The sequence below is a fragment of the Agelaius tricolor genome, unplaced genomic scaffold, assembly GCF_023055355.1.
Source record: "Agelaius tricolor isolate 1412-34295 unplaced genomic scaffold, bAgeTri1.0.p SCAF_5, whole genome shotgun sequence".
NCBI lineage: Eukaryota > Metazoa > Chordata > Aves > Passeriformes > Icteridae > Agelaius > Agelaius tricolor.
The window spans coordinates 49205924-49221873 of record NW_027269265.1 but is presented as its reverse complement, the minus strand read 5'-3'; the positions used below and the strand labels follow the sequence as shown (position 1 = coordinate 49221873).

General features: G+C 38.3%; 1 protein-coding gene across 1 annotated transcript in view; it reads left to right on the top strand.

The window, feature by feature from the left end:
• The window catches only part of OTOG (otogelin), a 93289-nt gene that overhangs the window by 17417 nt on the left and 59922 nt on the right, over nt 1-15950 (top strand). The window contains exons 15-22 of the mRNA XM_071427853.1: nt 419-564; nt 6106-6238; nt 7247-7424; nt 9170-9294; nt 10164-10376; nt 11954-12119; nt 12619-12693; nt 15503-15546. Of these exons, the coding sequence (XP_071283954.1) occupies nt 419-564; nt 6106-6238; nt 7247-7424; nt 9170-9294; nt 10164-10376; nt 11954-12119; nt 12619-12693; nt 15503-15546 (1080 nt within the window). The remainder of the gene's footprint in view (nt 1-418; nt 565-6105; nt 6239-7246; nt 7425-9169; nt 9295-10163; nt 10377-11953; nt 12120-12618; nt 12694-15502; nt 15547-15950) is intronic.

Genomic DNA, 15950 nt, shown 5'->3' with positions numbered 1-15950 from the left:
TCAGTAAATATTACTTTTAGTTGTTAATATGATGTTTCATTATGTAATTGGTATTATTTCAATCTACACACTCAGTAGATTAAATATTAAAATGGCCTGGCTTATCAGTTAAATGTGTTAATGTTTCTGAAAATCAGTTTTTAAGAGCCACAAATCAAATACCTATAATAAACAGATGACAGATATTTTTGCCTCCTTCTGGGGGAGGAGCTGTTCAGGTACCCTGGCTGGGCATCAGGTAGGAACTCCATAACAAAAGCAAGGAAAAGTTTCGGTTCCTAATACCTGGTTGTAATATAAATCCAATTTTATAAGTCAGAGAATGTATCAGAGTGTATGAACTCTACAGCAGCAATAACTGTGAGGAATATGCTGTCTTTACTGCAGATTTAGGTGCATTATTTATGATGTTTTTCAGCTGAATGCTCAGTCTCAGGAGACACTCACTTCATGACCTTTGATGGGCGCAAATACACTTTCCAAGCCACCTGCCAGTACATCCTGGCCAAGAGCCGCACCTCTGGAATGTTCACTGTGTCTCTGCAGAATGCCCCTTGTGGACAGGTAGGACTTGCAGCCTTCTTGTGACCTTTATGTCCTGAAGGGTTTATTAACTGAGGGGAAAAAAAGCTTTTAAGAAGAAAAACAATCTACAAGCCTGTGCATGTGTATAACTGATACTAATGGTGCTATTAAAGGTAATTCGAAGGGTGGTCTTATCTCATATTTGAAAGTTTCTGAAGCTGTGCGCAGGTGTCTCCAAATATTTTGCCTGCCTTATGTCCAAGACCCATTCTTTCCTTTATTTTGTATATGCATTTCTGAGCATGTATTAGAAAGCTATGTGTGAGGTGTGGAACACTGGTGAGGTTTTTGACTACAGAGTTTTGGTTTTTTTCAGTCTTGATAGGGCTTATGATTTTCAGGAAGTTATGTTGAGGTAGAAGAGGCCTTAAAAATACATCCATGGTATGGGAAGTGCAGGTGACAGAGCTCTGCTGTTTTCTGGAATCAGGCTTTTCTCACACTCTGAATTTTACATGTGCATGCAAGGGCGGGATTTTGCCCACATGTATTATAAAGTTGTGATTGCCAAGCTGCTGGACTTGCAGTAGGAGAGAGTTTGCATCTTGGCCTAATTTATGTTTTGTCTCCAATGGCCTTCTGCAATAATTTTTATTTAGAAGCAACTGTACAGGTATTTGAGGTGTATATAGCCTTAAATGACTTTGTTGTAATTCTAGACCATCTGTATATGTTAGGCCCATGTTATTACATAATTGACATAAAATCAGATTTAGTGCCATTGCTTTGTACTTCTGTGGAGGTAACTACATTAATTTTCTTTTGTGTTCTAAGTAAATGTATGATTCTATAAGTCCTTTTTGCATTAATGATTGCAGTCACTCTTCTCTGCAGTTTCCATTGTTCATGCAGTTGAGATTTCCTTGGGGAGATGAAATGGTTATATAAGTTGTCATGCTATACTGTCTAAAGGCATATTTTAGTAGTCATTTTCTATTTCTGCATTTTAACCTACTTCTCTGGAGGACAGAAAAGACTTAAGTAGAAAGTTAGAATAAAGTTGCAGTGACAAGTTTATTATAATAGAAATTATTTATTTTCAATTCAGGTAGATAGGAGACTGAGTGCAGGGAGTCCCCTGATCTCAGTGGTACAAGTTGGGAAATAAGAAAAATAGTTTAGCTGGGTAGAGACTGAATATATTTTCAAATTTGATGATACAGAAGTAAATGTCTCTTCTGTGGCTCCTAGGAGAGGTTAGGATACCAGTTGAGAAATGTGAAGTTACCACTATTGAAAAAGTGGATTCCTGAGTAGCAAATAAAATTGCTGTATAACACTAACAGCTCTTTGAGATAGAAGCATTACAGTGAGGGCTGTGAAATGAAATGTTGGCAAGGACATGGACATTTAGAAAAAACTTCTAGGCTTTGACCTCTGTGTGCATGGTTCTTGTGATCCTGCTCGTATTTCCAGTTTATAGGAAGGTTGAGGCTGCTTCAAGATGTCTTTGGTGGTTGTTACAATTCCTCACTTCAAATGCATATTTTAGTTACCTTGGTTTTATTTTAGCAAGTTGGGCTGGCTTTATTCTGTGCTAACCTTGGAATCCTGAGGAGCTGACTAAGTTAGTATCATCTCAATTAAAAAAAAAGAATAGCTGTGAAACAAAATATAAGCATAAGCATGTCTCCATTCAGTCAGTGTCAGAGTCTCAGAATTTTGCAGAGTCCAAGAGGCTTGAGAAAGGTGGTTGTGTACAGTGCAGCTGTACAGTATCATGGAAGAAAAGCAAAGGAAATCCCAGAGAAACTGGGCAACTTTTTTATCAAAGGAGAGTTGAGGCCAAAGTGACTTCTTGCTCACAGCAGGTTTTTATTGGAAAGGTTTTCATTGGAAAGCCCATCAATAGAGCAAATACTTCCTGTGGTAATGGACAGAGTATGTATGTGTGTCTCATTCTCTTGTGTGGGGAACACTTCTCTCTGCGTACAAAACAGACAGAGTTGTGCTTTTTGGTTTAGTTGTTGTGGATAATTTTTGTTGGGGAAGGTGATAACCAAACTAGTTGGCTTTCTGCTTCACTGCTGAGACTGTGCAGTGCCTTGCAGTGACTCTTGCCTTCTTCAGCCTGACTTAGTGACTTTGCTTAATGTGTCTCTGTGTCCAGGTGGTTTGCAGGTAAAAAAAAAAAAACCAAACCAGATTCTTTTGGCTTTTACTGCATGTTCAGCTTCATACTTCACCTAGCCTTTAACAAAGGTAACCTGATCAGTCCTAACAGGTGTAGATTTTACAGAGGTCTGAGTAAAGCATTCTGGATGTTAGCAATCAGGTGGGTAATCAGAGGATTTTGGGATATGCCCCAGGGCTATGTGCTGCTGATTTAATTATCAGTGTACAGGTGGTAAGAGGGTAGTGAGAACAGTTTTTGTAGTAGAGTGCAAGAATGTGGGGCTTCAGAGAGCTATTCAAGGGTCTAATTATCAACCAACTGGTACCACTTGGCAGAGGAGCTGCTTTTCAGTTCCCCAGGCACCCTCCATTATCTTTTTTACCCATTTATTAAAATTAATGAATTGAAATGGGAAGCTAAAAGATTTGTAATGTGGAATCTCATATTTCTTGATGGTTTGAGATGTGCTTCTTTAAAAAAGCCTTATCACTCCCATCTCGTTCAAGCAGACTAGAAAATGTGGAAAGAAAATACCTGGGGAGATTTTAGCTTTCTGAATCACAAAGAATCCAGTCATCCTGAGCCTTAGAGTTGGTGACATAAACAGTCATCAGGCAACAAGTTATTTCAAAACGATGTGAAATTTTGTTTAAGCACTTTCTGGAAGGAGAATCAGTCAAGTGATCAGCACAGCTTAACCTTATCTGAGTTTCAGGTGACAGCCTCACTGGCTTTGTAGTTTGTATGATGAGAAGGTCTTCTGAATATAGATTTTTTTTTTTTTTTTTCATTTTTAAGTATCTAGTGAGAGAAATGGCCATTCCTGTGAAAACACCTGCCGAAAGCTGGCGGGACAGTGCTGTGAAAGAAACAGTCTATTGGAACAGAGAAGAATTGTCAGGCAGAATTTCTCCTTCGGGTTAAGCCTTGAAGGAATAATAAAGCTTTTGTCAATACTGTGTAGTAATGTATACATATACTATGGAGGGTTGTTTTCTTGGTTCTCTGTTCCTCATGCCACCTGCCGTTTTTTAAATTTTAGCTTCTTAAAAGCAAACAGTATTGTCAGTCTGTAGCCATTGTTGCTGAATTAAATGCGCAGAAACCTAATTTCTTGATGAAGAGGCAAGACAGCAAGATAAGCTACAAGCACATGGTTTCATGAGGCAGATGTCTGTCTTCACTGTCACTCCAGGAGAGCTGGTTGAGCTGATGAAATATCTCCAGCTATTTTTATAATTTCCCATTTTTAAGTTGCATTTTATCATTTCATCTGCTGGTGAAAGATCACTGTTGCGTTGTTATCTTGAGACAGGGAAACTCTGCATGTATTTCTTTATCTTTACGCACCATTGTGTGTACTTGTGTCAGTGGTGTTTGAAGAGCTGTCAGGTGATCTGCTCTGCTGCTAGTCCAGCATCTGGCAGAGCCACATGGTACTGTCCTGAGATCCTCACAGCTCTAGGAATGGTTTTCAACAAGCAGGGCAACATTTGCCCTGGATTAGACAAGTCCCAGTGAAAGTCAGAAAGCTGAATAAAAGTCTAAATCTTTGAGCTGAGCATTCTAGCTCTTTCACCATCAGTGGTGCTATTCACTGTATAATTTTGATGTTTGTGCAACTGTCCAAAAGTTATCTTGACTATATCTTTTTCACTGCCTCTTTCAGCACTGAAAATGCTTAAAACTTTACTGTTTCATCATTAGTCATTCCTTCACTGGAGGCAGTGGGGCTGAATAATGCAGCCTCCAACACCTCTGGTGGTTATTCCTTGGCTGCAGCACAGTTCCAGATCCAATCAGTGTGGAATGACCTAGATTGCTCTTTGACCAAGTAATTTCAGACATGTCTGTATATGTTCTGGTATATAAGCCTGTTTTGAATTTGTGCTCAAAATAGTGTTGATAAGAGAGATGTTTTTGTTACAACATTGAGACTTTGAAGGTACATAATCGAGATGAGAGGAAAATGAACAAATAGTGTGACAAGAGTGGGCCCAATTTCTGTCATTGTTCTGGAATAGCTGTTAAATGGTTACAAGGCCTTGCAGTTAAGGAGGCTGAATAGAAGAAACAAGAGTTGGGTGCTTCCCCCTTTGTCTGCAGATGGCAGGGAAAGGACAATCTCAACTTTATCCAGCCACACCAAGCCAGTGGAAATAAGTTCATGTCTCAAGCTATGGTCAAAAGATTTCAGTAGTTGGAGTGTCAGAAACCCTATTTCCTTCTAGAGCAATGAGAGAGTAAATGTTGACTGGGATTCTTATGTCTTTTAGTATGTAGCAAGGTCAATGCTGACATGGGGAAGTTTGAGTCATCTCTTGATCCACCACTGCCCCAGATTCTGTTTGATAGAGCATTTTTCTTTTAAAAATTTAAATAGTGATTGAATTCATCCTGTTAAGAAAAATCTGTTAATCTGCTGTAATTAATGCACGTGCTTTAATAATCATTCTTTCCATATGACATTGGAATCCGAAGTACTTGTAGTTACTCTGGAAAGTGGATGTCCTGTCCTGAAAATTTTGATTGTCACTGAATTCTGTTAATCACCTCTGTGATTCATTTCCGTGTTACTTGAGAGGTGTAGAATTTCATTTAATTAGTTGCTTTTGGTACTGTTGAAAATTAGGTTTCACTGAAGAGTGTGGGTGTAAAAAAAAGTAAATAGGATTGGTCTAGGATTTTTTTTTTTACTTAAGAATGTTTCATCCAGGCTGCAATGCAGTATTTCTACTCATGTGTTTTTCTGTGTGACATTTTGACTTGGAGAAGGGAAATGCAAATAAGAATAAGCAATGGTAGCAGCAATAAGAAGCTGGGTCAGTTGGATGTTGTGATATTATATGCTGGCATGATGCTGCCTTTTATATCAATATTCATCTACAGAGCTTAGGAACATGCTCTATTCTACAACTCCTCTCAGAGATAATAAACTTAGGTGCTGTTTTAAATAATGATTCAGAAGCTGTTTCTGTTTCCCATTAATGTTTGTCTTTAAAAGAATTTTATATCTTATAATATGCTTGTGAAGAACCTGGGTATATGAAAACACATTCAAGTACAAATCTGGTGTTTGCAGCACTGCTCTGTAGATAGTGCAGCATTGTTAGTGAGCATCAACTCAGCCTCAGTGCGTCTTTAATCAGGTGCCTCATGAATTGTGTGTGTCTGTGTGAGCTATGTGAGAATTGTTCAAATTCCTCTTTCAAATCCCACTTCTGTGCTGTATTTGCATAGCATGTTAATGTCATTATTAAACCCACATGGGAAATCATTCAGGATACTGATTTTTCTTACTTAGCTGTAAGGCTGCACATTTCTTAAGTGCACTCTGCTAAGAAGTATACCTTAAAACTTTCAACCCCTGTAACTTTTCTTGTTTGCTTTGCTCTCTCTTGCAGAACCAGGATGGATCATGTATCCAATCTGTCAGCCTTATTCTTAAGCAGGACCCCAAGAGGCAAGTGACCCTGACTCATTCAGGAGATGTTTTGATCTATGACCAGTACAAAATTAACCTGCCTTATGCAGATGGTAAGGAGTAATACATAACCATATAACTCTTATCAAACTCTTATTAGTGCAGTATTTCAATGGCATTTGTGCATGTACTGTCAGTATTGCTAACATATTGAAATTAAAAGGCATATTTTAGTGTCAGTTTTGTTATTTCTTGTGAAATGGTTCCCAAATTAACTTTTGATGTACTTTTTACACTAATGGTAGGAGTTGTATAGTAGCTGCATCAGGCTAGTTGTCTCTAACATTAAGATTTTGTTTGTTTTAATAAGTCCAAATGCCATCCCTCACATTTGCAAGGTTTTTTAGTTCTTGCCTGAGGGGAAATTCTTTCTTCTTGTTCTTCAATTGAATAATTTCTTCTCCCTTTTTTTTTTGCAAGCAACTCACGTAAATTTAAGCAGAAAGGACCCTACTGCCCCTTAGGGATGAACTACAGATTTTCAGACAAAAAATTTATTTTGTTTCTTTTGGCTTTGAGTTTTTAAATCTCTGTCCTGAAGATGTCTGGCATTCTCCATAGGGGTATATTATGACTGTGGGATTTAGTGTTATCTTTTATGAGAGTTTTGCATGCAAATAATTAGCACATTTGGTGTCTGCAAGGCCTTGGCTCTTTGGGAATTTCACAAAAAAGGTTTTATCATAGAAATCATGTTCCTGGTTTTAGGATTAGTTTGTCTACAAAAATGTTCTGTAATGTTTATATATTTAGATTGATTTCATTTAGTTTACCTTTGTGGATATTTCAGTGAACTCAATGCATTTTAAACAAGTGTGGTGAGTCCCACAAGTTTGTTGGTTCTCTCCTAAAGTTTGAATCAGTATTTTCATGAGAAAATCAATGTTTCATGAGAAATCAATGTTCATGAGAAATCAATGTTCAGAGGAAAATAGGGCCTTAATAGGAAAAAAACTTAGATAAAAGCCATATAAAAAACACCAGTGAAATAAGAAACAAAATGTTATATTTCAATCAGGTTTCCTTTGCCTTTCAAGATTTCTTTTTTTTTTGCTCCCCAGAGTTATTTGAGATACGGAAATTGTCCTCTCTATTTCTGCAAGTCAAGACCCAGATTGGGTTACAGATCCTCTATGACAGAGAAGGACTGAGGCTTTACCTTCAAGTGGATGAACGGTGGAAGGACGACACCGTGGGCCTTTGTGGAACCTTCAATGGAAACACAGAGGATGATTTTCTGTATGCAGAGCTGCAAGATTTCTATCTGCCAGTATAGGAATATCTGTAGTTAGAGTGGTGGATCAAGTGTGTGTGAAGGATAGATACCAAGAATAATTTGTTTTGAAGTTTTTCGTTGATGAGATAGATAGTAGGGTTTAGTTTAGCTAACAGAAAATCTGTAGCTTCAGCTACAGGATATCGAGCCTGGTTTTGCTAGAAATATTTTAAAGTTCTGGTGAAATGTGTGATCCACAAGGGATACTTTACCATAAAAAATGTTGTCCAGAACACAGAGTGGCCTATATACCCAACTTAGTGCCTCTCTGCAAGACTCTATCTCTTTCCAGCTCCTCTTTTCTCCTGTGAGCCCTAATCTGCTGTCTCTGACAGAGCCTCCATTGTTCAGTGCCTGCAGACCAGCAAGAGGAACTGGCTGCTGCCTGAGCTTCCCTTCCTTGTGCTGCAGGGAGAAGTGCTCAGAGCTGCCCAAGCACCACAGCCAAAGCTCCTGTTTGCCCAGTTTCATAGCAACATATGCCTCACAGACACTAAAGAACAAATTGGCTTCCAGTGGATTTAAGTAGCCTAATGGAGCTGGGAGAAGAGCACAAATTTAGGATACAACAGGGTAAAAAAGAGGAAAATAATAGAATTTTATGCTCTCAGAACAGCTGGAATTTTTCTAACTCAAAACTAATAGGAAAATGGAAAAGTTTTCTGTTGAGTTCCCATTTAAAAAGACAGATACACAAATATACCAGTGGAATTTTGGCCAAATTTCTGTGTTACAGATTAAAAAACATTATCAGACTATTATTTATAATAAGACTTGAAAATACACAGGCAGCATCTCAACGAAGATATATTATTTATGTAAAGCTACTTAAAATATTTCTCTGTTTGACATGTAGTTTTGTAGTCTATTTTTGATGACAGTCTTTGGATTGCTCTCAAACAAATGAGAAGCTGTACAATAGTTGATATTTGTAAAATCAGCCCTTAAACCTGCGGTCTTAAAAATTGTACTCAGACACGACACAGGCTGTGGTATCAAAGCATCTTGATACAACCTGGTCCACAGCAGACTGGGGAAACTTGCCATGGACAGTGGTGTCTTTTGCCACACCTTCACTCCCAGCTGCTTTAGCAGTGGCAATGCTCATGATTGTGTGCCTCATGCCATCTTTGCCCTCAAGTATAATGCTCCATACTTAAATGCACAGTTCTGATCATTCTGTCTGTGCAGCATTACTGTGCCTTGGTTGTTTTGATGAAAGTCTTTATCGTTCAGCTTCTATTACCTAGGCCTCATAGGTATCTGTTGAATTGCTTTTCCAGTTATATTTATGCAAGCTTGGGTTTCTTTTCTTTTTCCTACAAGGGATAAAGAGCCTGGGAAGTCAGCAACAGACAGGAAATTATAGGTAGAGGAGAGATGAAATGTGGATTGGATATCACTAAGGAACCAAAAGGACAAATAAGGGAGTTCAAACTATCAGGACAGAGATGCTCCCTGCTTTCTTATAGAAATGGAATTTGGTCTGTTTTGGTCTTCCTTAAAAAGTCTCTAGAGGATATATATTTTTTTTTTCTGTGCCTCTACCTGCTAAAAAAGGAGTCCTGAAACTTATGATTACAGTTTTATAGATGAGTGGATGAGAATATGAAATAGTGAAAGAGGGGCTTGAATCAGAGGGTGTAAGAACAGAGACCATTTTGCAAATTCACTATACCTCTTCTGACTGACTTCTGTTTTGTGAAAGATCTCCAGTTGGAGTAACAGAAAGCACTCCTGAGCTGTTTGGAAACTCTTGGAAGACTTCATCAGGGTGTGTTCTTGTGCATGACAGCTCACAGGTGGATCCATGTGATGTTCATCTGCAGGCAGGTGGGCAGCCAGGGCAGATTCTTGCTGACAAATGCATTTCTGCTTAGTACACCTGTGCCCATTTTCCTAGCTGGATCAGGTAGAGTAATAACTAGTCCTACTCATTAAAGAAATTAGTACCTAGGGGTAGTAGAGAGATAGCTGAGTTCAATCCCTTAAAAATTGTTTGAGGATTTTGTTATACTTGCAGAGGTGTTGGAAATACCTCGTTTTTATTTCTGGTTTGTAGTTACACTGTGTGAAGTTAGACGTGCATTAAAGTTTGCTAGAATGTCTTGTATTGGTGATGCTGCTAGTTAAGATGGAGACTCAAAACTATTGGAGTATTCATTTTTGAGAATGTTGAAGAAAACTAAATACTTGATTTAGTTGTCTGCTATGGAAGAGAATGAGAAGGAGACAGATGCTTACCCACTGCCAGCCTATAGGTTTAGCTGAAAGGGTCCAGCTGGGATAACATGCAGGTGGCTGATGCTATGAGGACCACAGATGGTCACTACCAGCAGTTATATCTATTTCACAATTTCTACTACTTCCTGTATTGACACTAAACACTTGTAAAGGCACTGAGGTAGAATTTTAAGGTTTTCCCTGTAATTTCAGCAGTGCTTGGGAATCTTCATGTCTCCTGCTACATCACTTGTCTTTTGAGTATTTACACAATGTGCAGTGCCAAAAAGCTGCATTCTTGGAAACAGATTGGGACATAAATGTTAGTCCTTCTGTACAACTATATAGATAGTAAGGATGAAAAGATTTGTGGCAGTAGTATATAACCATGATTGGTTGCATTGTGTAGAAGACACTTTTTGTTCCAAGTCTTTTTAAATTCCCTCACTGAAACAGTTTTTAATCTGTTATTTGTGTAGCCTCTTATGCAGCGGAAGCTTGTAGCATCCTTACGAAAGATCTTTTTGCTCCATGCTACCCCTATTTGAGTCCTGTTCCCTATTTTGAGCAGTGCAGAAGAGACACTTGCAAATGTGGACAGACTTGTTTTTGCTCTGCTCTGGCCCATTATGCTCATCACTGCCGAAGGTTTGGAGTTGTAATAGATTTCAGAGGAGCTGTCCCAGATTGTGGTGAGTTTCCTGACACTTCTAGACTTAAATAATTACTGCCTGAGGATTTTAGAGGCAATTGGCAAATAGAAGTAAATCAATACAGTCTTTGAAATGAGAAAAGGATTAATTTTAACACAACGTTTTGCACACAGGGCAAGGTTCTTTTTTTAAAAAAATTTTCTGTCACCAGTGTCCTAGAGGATTCTTCCTTTTTAACTTCCTTTCTATAGTTCTTTGACTTATGAAACACTATAAATATTTTTAAAGTAGTTGGAGGGCTTCAAATGTATACAGAATTCAAAATATGTCAGTCCTTATTAGATGGCATTGCATATCTCAGACCATACAGATATTATTAATGGACTACATAAATAGGTTTCTTTTCCTTGTAAATGCTATGTTTATCTAATTCTTTAAATGAACAAGATGAAGAATTCAGTATTAAGCAGTTTTAGTTGGATTGTCTACTTCTGCTGTATGACAATCTCTTGGCTTATTCTCTTGCTGTCGGTGACACTGAAAAAGACAAAGTGCAGAAGCAAGTGTTAAACTTGGTATTGTTATTTAGTTTCAAGTGAATGGAAGATTATAGAACATATGTATCTTTATAGATAAAGGTGATGTCTGTTAACTACTCCATAAATCCTCACAAGCAAAGGGTAGTATTAAATTCCTTGGTTTATATTAAATTTTAGTGGTGAAAAATATATTGCTAGGGCATGTTGGGACCTTACATACATTTTCAAAAAAATATAGAATTGGAAACCCTATCAAACAACCTGAACACCCCTGACGTAGGTGTGGCTCTATTAAGAAGTCTGAGAATCTTTTCTAAGGAGCATTCAAGAGCTTTACATTTAGCAGTTGTCATCACATCATGTAATTATCTGTGTTTTAATGCATGCTAAAGAGAATTAATTTAGTCCAGATTAAACATCTTAAGCTGCAATATCTGTATATATGTGACAAGACTGCCTTGTCTGCATTTATCAGGGCATGAATGGCTGTGTCCACTTATGATTGAATGAGTCACTCAAGCCATTTAATTTTATTTTGCTTTTCTGGAAACAAGTATAGTTTTCTCAGTATATTACAGTATATTTATCAAGTCATGCTTGTAGCATTTAAAATATGTTCATCTGTTAGTATTTCAAGAGCTTTGGTGTCTTTTTAGTAAAGCTTTATAAGAGACAGATATATATGTAGATATATATATAACAGAAAATTTAATATGGTATTGTGCAACATCTGCAAAGTTCACGTTTAATTTAAAGCTTTTAAGAATTTCTTTTAAGGTGCTGTGCATTTCCAAAAGCCCATGCACAAATGCCAAGTGCTTTCAGAGTTAGAGGCAAAAAGGCTTCAGCTGTTGGGTTTCCACAGTGTAAATCTGGATTAACTGCACAGACTCATTGCACTTGTTATTACTGTGGATTTACACCTGTGTAGTTTACCCAGCACAGTGCCAAGATAGCAATTTTAGTGGAATTTAATGTGATTGGGAACAAAAGAATGGAGATGTTTATCAGGAAAACTGTTGGGAGGTCCTAGAGTCTCTTGCAGCGTAATTTGAGAGATTTGTTTCATTTGGACAGCTCTTTCATGTGAGGACACAAAGGAGTACAGTACTTGTGTATCTACCTGTGGCAGGACCTGCCAAGCACTGTCTGTGCCAGAGACATGCAGCAGGGACTGCGTTGAAGGCTGTGCCTGTCCCTCTGGAATGTATTTGGATACCAGGACGGAGCGATGCGTGCAGAGGTGGGTAAAGTTGCAGTTCCGATGGCCACGCTCGCTGTGTGGTTTCAGACCACCACATTTGCAAGTCAGAGTGGAAAACTAATTAACTTGTACCCTTGTAGATGATAGGCATCTGTAAACTTGACAGGCTCTCTTGGAATTATACAGTACTGATGTCCGTGTTGATCAGAAATAGCTTTTCTATAACGTGGATACTCATCGAACATCATCAGTGCTAGTTGTTACTTTCTATCTGGTTTTTGGCACATAAGAGATACAAAACATAAACTTCCATTTTCCTACTGATTTGGTTTGAAATGGGCTTGAGTTATACAGCAGTATTGAGATCAATTGCTTGCATATGAAAGAAAACCCTGAACAACCAAAAACCACAAAAACCCCTGCTAACCAAAAAAAACACACCAACAACAACACAGCAACTGAAATTTCAACAGTAAATTAATGGGAATTTTATCTTGTGTTTTCAGTTTGGGTCAATCATGTTTTTCCTCTATTCCAGAAATGAATGCCCCTGTTATTTTCAAGGAATTGATTATCCCCCGGGAGAGAATGTCATGACATCTTTAGGCAAATGGTGAGATACTAAATTGTGTTTTCACATAATTAAATTATATCATATTTTTAAAAGCTCTATCAAATCATTTTGGCTAGTTTTTTGGGTTTTATTTTTGTTGGTTTAGTTATTTCTAAATGAAACCTACAGAATAAACCTGCATCAGTTTTCTGTGTTTGACAAAAGTCCTTTAGAACTTAAGCTTTCCAGGCTGCTGTGCTTTGTAATGCAATATGTTCAAGTGCAAAACAGAAAGGAAAGCCACAATAATTTCTTATATCATACTAATGTGGAGAGCTCCAGAACAGCATAGACATTTCCTGACTGTCCATAGATCTTCATTGCTTTTCTCCTTCCCTTTACCAGATTCTAAATCAATTTATGAAGCATTATTAAGAATCTGTCTTCCACTAGTATAGAATCATTGTAAAAGAGCAATGTGGCTTTTATCAACTAACAAACAACACAAAAAATGCTTAGCTGCAGCCAATGGTAAATAAGCATCTCTGTTATTGTTCCTTACATTTGGCATTTGTTCTTGTCCTCTTGCTCTTCCATTTGCATCATTGCAGTCCTGACATTAAAGAAGGAAGTTTATTAGGTGATCCTGGCTCCTGCCAGCTGCATCCTTTTCAGCAGTTATTTCTGTCTGGAGAAGGTTAAGTCATGTGGACGACAAGCTCTGTAAATAACAAGCTTTCAGAAATAACATCTGAGCTCTGACTGCCTGTATCAGTTGTTACAGCACTTAATTAAAAGCAGAACAGACCAAATTGTCTGCGATAGATGAGTGTAGTACTTGAGTTTGTTACAAAGGCCACATTAGAGATTGGGGCTGTCAGACTCCTGTTGCAATGGGGGCACTTAGTGGGCACACACAAACTCCTTCTCACTCTTGTCAGCAGTCCATAAATACTGACTGTTATAAATTGATATCTTACTTGTCAAGTTAGCTTATTTTTTTACCTTAGGGCAGATTCCCTGGAGTGTGCCAGGCAGCCCATCATGCATATGAGGCCCTGCAAAGGCTGGGTGCACTGTTGCCTGCCCTCCCAAGGTGTTTTTGTTTACAGAATGTGCCAAACAGCCCTGGCAGCCAAGAGAAGGGGCTTCTCCTGGTAAATCTTTAATCCTCCTCCTCAAAGATCTAGTTCAGCTAATTTTGCTGACCTCTGTGATGGATATATGGTTGAATGCAGATCATGTGATGGTCCACAAATGTAGTTTTTTAAAAAGTGCTATACACAAAAATCCTCTTGATGCTAATTTCAGTGGAATTGCTTGGGATCTGGCAGCTTATCTGTTAATAAAATTAATCTGCTTGTTTATAACTACTAGGATTTTAGCTGGAATTAGAGATCTGTGTCTCCTATCTAGTCACAATTTTTACTTGAGGTGTTTTTTTAATAAGGCTTTATACAGATCTGTTGAGAGAAACGGCTTTCAAATGCAGAAGTACATGTAGGGGGATAGAATATAAGAAAATAGAGATAGTGTAGAACGTAATCTTACCCCTAAGGAGTTGGAGCTGGGCCAACTAGCAAAGATTAGGAACAGGCCTGACTTTACCAGGCCACAGCTGTAACCAGTGAGAAGAAGAGAGCTATAAGAGAGTGGGTGGCTGGGTGAGAGGGGAACTGGAGTCAGTGGCTGCTTTGTGAAGAAGAAAGAGTCAGTGCTCTGAGGAGCTGCCCACAAGAAACACCCAGAAGGTATGGAACCTTTGTGATAAGGAAACAACAGTATGGAACCCCTGTGATAAGATGACAAGAAGTACAGACTGTCGGCTCCTGTGAATTGCCTTATGCTGAGTAATGCATTAGACATCAGGTAGGAATAAATGTGTGGATGAACTGGAAAAAAATGCTATGTGATGAAGTGTTCTTTTTATCTGTCACTTTCTATTAGAAACAATTATGATTTTATTTTTTTCTCCCCATACTTTATTCCTCTCAATTGCTTCCTATTTGGAACTTCCCACTTTTAAAGTGGAATTTCTTCTCTATGGAATAGCTTTTCTGCTCTGCTGCTTTCAACAAGTTGTTTAAAATATTTTCATTGATGTTATATCAGCCTTTGAGTTGCCTCCCTCTCGGTTCCCTTTGCTACTCCTTTTCCTCTTGCCTGAGTGATACTGTGCAGTCCATGAGTGATTTTCCTGCAGGGCTTTGGGTTCCATACACAACTCCAAATGTGTTCACAGGGAGGCTGTAGCACATACAGAATTTGATTCTGAATCTGCTGAGCAGCCAGGAGAATCCTTGGGATCCTAATTGTTTTAGCTATTGCGAAAGAATGGGAAAATAGTGCTGGATTTCATGGCCTCAGGTTCTTTAGTGATGACCAGGACCTGAAACTCAGCCATCACTGCTACGGTTTTCCCTGACAATGAGCTGCAATAGGAGCTGCTACCATTTTAGAAGAGTACAGGACTATTTTGGCTCAAACTAGAAAGGAGCAGTCAGTGGTAGTTTTCTCAGTGCTTCCCTGCACACAGTGTCCTGTTAGGTTGAGTTTTCTGCAGCACTGAACTCTTTCATGCAGGGGAAATGTGTTTTGGGGAGCAGTATGGGGGCATGTTCATGTACATATTTTTTTGTCAGCTTATGCATCTTAATTTCTAATAACATTATGCATAAAGCAAAAGTTTGGAGTTTAACAAATGTTCTTCATGGGTTAAGGCAATGCTTTATCCACAGTTACAATGTTCAGTGCAAACATTTATAAAATTATTTTCTATTGACTTGTTCTGCGTTACTAAATAGAATATGTTAATATATTTTAGCTCTTCCTGGCTCTCAGTACATCTTTGTCTATATTTCTTTTGCAGCCATTGCAGGGATGGAGTAATGAACTGTGATAACAACGTAATAGGTGAGTGAAGGGAGAGGGAAAAGATGCTTCAAGACCAATGAATACATTTCCTCCAGTCTTGGTGGAACCCCTTGTCTGAACTAGAAGATAGTGCACTGTGTACAAATTAATTTCTGAGAGGGGATCCTATTTGTGTGTTTGATAGTAATGCTCCTGCTTTGTACCAGCCTAACTGTTCAAAATACTGTTAAATCTGAAAAACTTTATCCCCCGGTACTTTAAAATACTATAGTTTTTTTTTGCTTGCTAATGCAGATAAGCTTAGCTGCATGATAAACAGCAGACCTCCAGTAGGGAAAATAAAGGTTAGCTTTGCCCCAACTAATGAGGAGAGGCAACTGAATGCTACTAGTATTGCTGAATGTTATAATCTCTGTGTTACAAATCCTTATTGCACACAGTTA